The sequence below is a fragment of the Apaloderma vittatum genome, unplaced genomic scaffold (assembly GCF_000703405.1).
Source record: "Apaloderma vittatum isolate BGI_N311 unplaced genomic scaffold, ASM70340v1 scaffold20959, whole genome shotgun sequence".
In the NCBI taxonomy this organism is placed as follows: domain Eukaryota; kingdom Metazoa; phylum Chordata; class Aves; order Trogoniformes; family Trogonidae; genus Apaloderma; species Apaloderma vittatum.
This window is the reverse complement of record NW_009736158.1, coordinates 59,451-65,450: the sequence shown is the minus strand read 5'-3', so window position 1 is coordinate 65,450 and position 6,000 is coordinate 59,451. Positions and strand designations below refer to the sequence as shown.

The window sequence follows — 6,000 nt, the reverse complement described above, 5'->3', positions numbered from 1 at the left end:
GAATCTAAGGTTAAACTTTCCTGGCCTTTATCAGCCTAAGAAGGCAGCTCTCAGCCTTGCTTTAGAAGGATTGAAGCTGCGTGTGTTTTAAGAGAGGTGGAGGGGAAGTGTAAGGAGTCTGTTCACTGTACCATAGATCAAAAAACCTATCTGCTTTCACATCTTGGGGTTTTTTTCCACTCTTGCCCTTCCTTAAACTTGCTCGATTCTTTCTTTAACGAGAAAAAGGGCAGTCACTTGGTGTTTTATCAATACTTTTCTCTAGCTGTATTGCTAATAGATAAATATTTTACAGGCTGTATTGGATTTGCTACAAGATAGGGCAAATATCTCCTCCACTTCCAAAAAGACCAGTAAGCTCGAGGCATGTGGAACGTCGGCTTGGATCTAAGAAGTGCTAATTCTTAAGTGTGGACTAGCATCTTAGCTGGGGAAAACATTTAAGCCATAGGAGAATGTGGAGAAATAGGGGAATAGAGCCAGTTTTTCGTCACTCCAGTCAACTACCTGGAATTTCACCTTTTATAGCCATGGTTTTTTGCCAGAGCCAGTAAAAAACAATAGATCTCTGAACCAGCTACAAGATTCTTTATCTTTTTCCTGCTCTGACTTGGAAACAAGCTTTTCCAAGCCAGTCTATCTGAAGTTGTTGGAAAGGAGTGAAATTATTGCTAGGGTTCTTGCAGTAATGAGAAGATAACAGCTTTGGCATTAAAACTTTTTGGGAAGAATTCAGAATCAGCTATAACTGCAGAAACTACTTCAGGTTTTCTCCAAGTGGCCATCTCTTCTGCAAACAGTGTTCCTGCGGGACACTTTCAAATGACAATAAACTACATGGTGGGTCTGGTTTCATAATTGTCTTGTTTTGGGCAACAGGGTATGGTGAGTTGTGCCATTAAGGGATAATCTACTTGCAAAACTAGATGTTAGAAAGGAAGGAGAGAGACTTTGCTCTTCTTGTTCTTCTATAATAGAAGCCTAATTATTATTAAACTCTTATTTATCTGCTGGTGTTGCCGACTACTTTTGACTGTCATAAGGTTTAGGAAGTCTTAATATCTGTTCATGCCTGTCTGCAATGTTTCTCAGTTTGAGGAATCATTTCTAAATTTCTTGAAGAGTCAGAGACCAATTTAAGGTTGCTTGCTAGGTTGCAGGATGCAATACCAGTGCATAGGGTAAGTGTAAAACAAGGATAGAAATAAACAGATAATAATAATATTCCAGGTATTCTAGAAAACAATCACATAAATGAGGCAGTAAACTAATTTGAAAGCCTGCAGTATTGGTCTGAGCCCACTGAGCCTGCAATACCCAAGAACTTTACTTCTCTGTAACCTGTCACAGATGGACCATCCTTAAAGCAGGGGAACAGTGTTACTAGAAACTCTGTATGGCTTTATAATTTCATAATCCTATATGCTGCAAAACACTATTTATCTACCTACTTTTTGGGACACTTGTGGATTTAAAACTTTTCCCTACTTCCCTCTGCCCACTACATGCCGAGGTGACCGAGTTCTGAGACCTGTAGTATTGCTCACGTTGCTGACGCGTGATACTCTCAGCACGGCGTCTGCAATGCAATTGCAACACATTAATGGGAGAGAATAATCCTAACTCAGTCCAGGTACATACTGCAAATGGAAGATATCTCAGGCACCCGCTTTCACCTTTTCCTACTGATGTGTCAGCTGTCCCAGTAAGTAGGAAAGCATCTCTGGCAGCACATTCAATATTAAGTAGACTTGCTCCACTATCAGTTTAGCTGATTGTGGCGATATTAAACAGTTCCGTTGATGGTAAGCCTTGACTTTAACACCCGCTTTGTAAATTTACAAACTCAATATTACCTTATCTTTAAATTCCAGTTTATTCTATGTGAGTTTTTTTTCATACGTAGGCAGATGCATTTATTGAATCTATTTGGACTGGTCTGTAAGGCTCGTCTTTGTTTAGTGAAGTCATTTCTGTGTTATGTTTTATGAGATGAAGTGAATTTGCTCAGGAGAAAAGGTGAAAACGTCTGCTTTAAGGTCAAGAGTGGCTTTAAACTTGACAAATGTGTCTTATTAGCTGCAAGGGAAGATCCAGAATGGATACTTGTTGAGAAGGATCGGTTTGTGAATGACTACGACAAGGATAATGATGGAAAACTGGACCCTCAAGAGCTGTTGTCTTGGATAGTACCTAATAATCAGGGTATTGCACAAGAGGAGGTACGTGTTTTGACTGCTGGTTAGATTTTAATGAATGCAGTAGAATTTTGAAGGTATCACAACAAAATGATAGGTGCAGTCAGATTTATCACATCTTAGTACTTGAATGCTTAGTAGATATTTACAAATATTTTTAACCTTTTTTTCAGTTTGACAAGAATGCAGGTCCCTTAACTGCATTATGCAAATTGGAAGTTCCTATTAGTTTTACCAATGTTGACAAATTAACAAAGTGCTTTTCTATGTGTTTAAAGAGCTTATTTGGTTTCTCTGTATTAAATAATCAGTTATTTTTTTAGTGATTGTAGGTAAATGTAGGGAGATGTAGTACTAAAAGAAGCGGTTACATACTGTAACATGGAACAGAAGGATTCTCTACGTCACTGTATTTGTAGATGTTTAGCAAGTGAAAACAAGACCCATGTAATCCTTGGACTCTATTTCTCAGGAACAGCAGGCTCAATAGAGCTGCTGCACGAGCTTGTCAGCTTTGAGATCCATAATCCTTACAAATAAGCTACGCCTAAAATATTCTGCAGTTGGGGTTTTTGTTTTGTTTTACTGCTGAGCTTTCTTCCTTGTGTCATATATAAATAACCAAAAATCTGAGAATTGTTTTAACTTGCAGTTTCATTTGACATTGTCATCCCATAGTCTTGGACAGTTTTTTTCAGAAAAGTGAGCTTTTGCTCTCAGAAAATGAGGGAAAACATGAACCCGAAGTTGAAGTTCCTCTGCATAGCTGGCTTGCGATTAATCTTTGCTGGTTTAATACTGTCGTCTGCCCTCAAAGTACAGCTGTGGGTTTGACATTGATTTGTTGCTTTAGAATTGGTAGTGAGGGTAGAGGTTCGATACTATGATTTTGCTACCAGATAAAGGAGGCAAAGGGAAACAAACCGAGGACAGAAGGGCTCTGTTCTGAATGTAAAATCCTGTCTAGCTTGTTACAAATAATGGTGTTGGGGCAGGGCTTTGGGAAAGCCATTCCAAACGCATTCTTTACAAATGCTCGTGTCTGCTAACTGCGCACATGGTGTTCCATTTATTTTAAAGGCTCTTCACCTTATTGAAGAAATGGATTTGAATGATGATAAAAAGCTGTCTGAAGCAGAAATTCTTAAGAACCAGGATTTGTTTCTTAACAGTGAAGCAACGGATTATGGTAGGCAGCTTCATGACGAACGTTTCTACCATGAAGAACTCTAGATTATTTATTTTGTAATCTGTTTTCCTTCTCTTTCTTTCATTCGGAGCTTTTGTTAAAAGCACTCATCAGCTATGTTGCAAGTTTTATGCTGCAATTACAGTATACTAACATTTGTGTAAATAATTTGCATTCAGAATTTAATTGCCCTCCTGCAGACCACCTTGGGCCTTTTCTTGCCTTCAAAAATAATCTTAAATCCTTACTTCCAAAGCTATATAGCACTGGGAAATAAATTCCTTCAGGGGTGGTACTGTACTGTGAGGAGTCGTACTGCACTTGAGGAAAACGGAGAATCTGACTGATTCTCAACAGAATGCAAACCACAGTAACTGAGAGACTCCTTTCTTTTCTAATTAGTTTCGTTAGAGCAGGGAGTGGGGAAGGTGGGGGCATGTTTAGTCAGTATTAACTGTGTTTTATTTAATACGTTTGGATAAACAGTTAGATTAATGCCTCAATTGTTTAAGAGGTTTCTACTTAAATGGCTTCTACACTGTGTTTTACTGTATCATAAAACTTGCTATTTTTACATCTGTAGACAATAATTGTTTTTAATGTACAATTCTACACTATTAGCAATACAATGGTATTTTACAGTGTTAAGACCCTTTTCATTTGTTGGATTAAAACTTAAAATATTATGTCCTTTCTGTGTTTTGTCAATTTATTACTTATTGTGGGTCACCCACAACGACTCCTTCAAATGTCAGCGATGTACATAACATGCAGTGGCTAAGTTCTTAGCTTTTATAAACCAAAGACACATCTCATCTAGAGGCTAAAGAAGATTCAAAAAAAGCAACGTGTGCACTTTGCATTTTCTTGACAAGTTTACAAAAGCGTTTGTGGTTTTTTATGTTTGGTTTTTGCTTTTTTTTTTTTACTTTGCCATATATGGAACTCCAAAGCAGCAAGGCATTACCTAATATTTGTAGTAATAACCCCTAAAAGTTAACTTTGGGTGAAAGCTCCATGATTACCATTCATAAAAGTGAGTACGGTCCCATTATGTGATCATTTGAAACAGCCTGAAAGGTTAATGGCACAACAGATTCAATTTAGGAAAGTACATAGATTTGCTTTTTATCTCCTAGAAAGTCACAGAAATTAGCTGAGTATTCTAAACGAAAGACAAAGCCTCACAGAACAGATTGTGTACTGTATTGAGGGGTTTTTTAACTCCTAGATAATGCTCTGGCAGTGTTCTTCTTGACTAATGTGTTCCTTCATCCCAACTCTCTTTTTCTTGAATAAAAGCAACTAGTTCTTTCTTGGTTTTTCTCCCAATATACCATCTCTTATTTATTCTTACAACACATTAAACGTTGAAGTATCACATTAGAAGGCTAGTGATTTTCATTTAGAACAAAATTACATATACTTTTACCCTATTTTTTTTAGCTAGCACAGTGATGGAAATAAAAAGTGCCTTTTCACTTTTCATGATTGGGTTTTTCTTCCAAACATATTTGTTCTTTTTGGCTCCTGGGATTGTGAGTACAACTATTGCCCTGATTTAAAAAAAAATAAAGAAAGAAAAGTCTGATGAAATCCAGTGTGTCCAGGAGTATTAAAACAGTTGTTGTCTTTGTTGATTTGAAACATACTAGAAGTTGTCCATTCGTTACTATTCTTTATGGAATTTTTAAACAAGTCTTAATGATAGATTCACCTGCCTACTCAGTATTAAAAATGCCATCAGTTTGAAAGTTCAGCTTCCAAACTGAGGAGAAAAAAGAACGCCTTTGGAAGGATGCCACAGTCCTTTGCTCTTGGACTCAGCCCCAAGTCATTTGCTGGATTGCAATGATTTGCATAAACCAAGACTAAGAAGAGGTATATTGAGACCAGCAAAATACCAAACAGCATCGCATTTATACACTCCACATCTCGGGCTTTGTACCAAACATCCAATTTATTGCTTATTTTAATATTTCTGTGGGCAAATTGTTAGGCATTATTCGAGCTTAGCTCGCTGTCAGACAGAAATAGAACTACAGCTTTCGTCACTTTGCAGCTCTTAATGGAGTATTATGGGCACAGAGAACCAGTACTTCTAAAGAAAACAATGTCATTGTTAATGTACCTGAAATGTGGATTTGGAGAAGTGCAAAGCTCAGTCCCTGGATAACGGTTGTATTCTGTTGAGCATTGCTGTAATTCCTAGAGTAAATTATTGTAGACTCCTGATAATGTTTCAGATATTAGGCTTCTTTCACTTGAGGATTAAAAACTTAATAGTGCTTTCACCATCTTAGAAAAATCTGTGGCTTTTGATAGTTTAATCTGGTGTTTAGGCTGCCCCCATTGGCAGTCCACCACTGGCATTCAGCAATATCTATCCAAACATTCTACACGAGAGTAGTGTGGGTAATTCCAGGGTCGCACTGACAGAGTCCCTTACCAAGCATTTTTAAACTATGCTGAAGACAACGTGCGATGAAGCAAAGAATCTCTTAGAACCTATAACGGTTTCCCTGTGGGTGGAAATTAAATGGAAACTTCAGTTTTAGTGAGTCAGAGCAGAGATTTTCAGCACTGCAGTGTGGCATAATTTTAGCTCAGTGG

At 37.6% G+C, this 6,000-nt stretch overlaps 1 protein-coding gene across 1 annotated transcript in view; it reads left to right on the top strand.

Moving 5' to 3' along the window:
* RCN2 (reticulocalbin 2, EF-hand calcium binding domain) overlaps positions 1-4,072 on the top strand; it is a gene marked incomplete at its 5' end in the record, with an annotated part of 7,671 nt that extends 3,599 nt beyond the window's left edge. The window contains 2 exons of the mRNA XM_009876877.1: positions 2,080-2,222; positions 3,279-4,072. Of these exons, the coding sequence (XP_009875179.1) occupies positions 2,080-2,222; positions 3,279-3,431 (296 nt within the window). The remainder of the gene's footprint in view (positions 1-2,079; positions 2,223-3,278) is intronic.
* Positions 4,073-6,000: the final 1,928 nt, after the last annotated feature.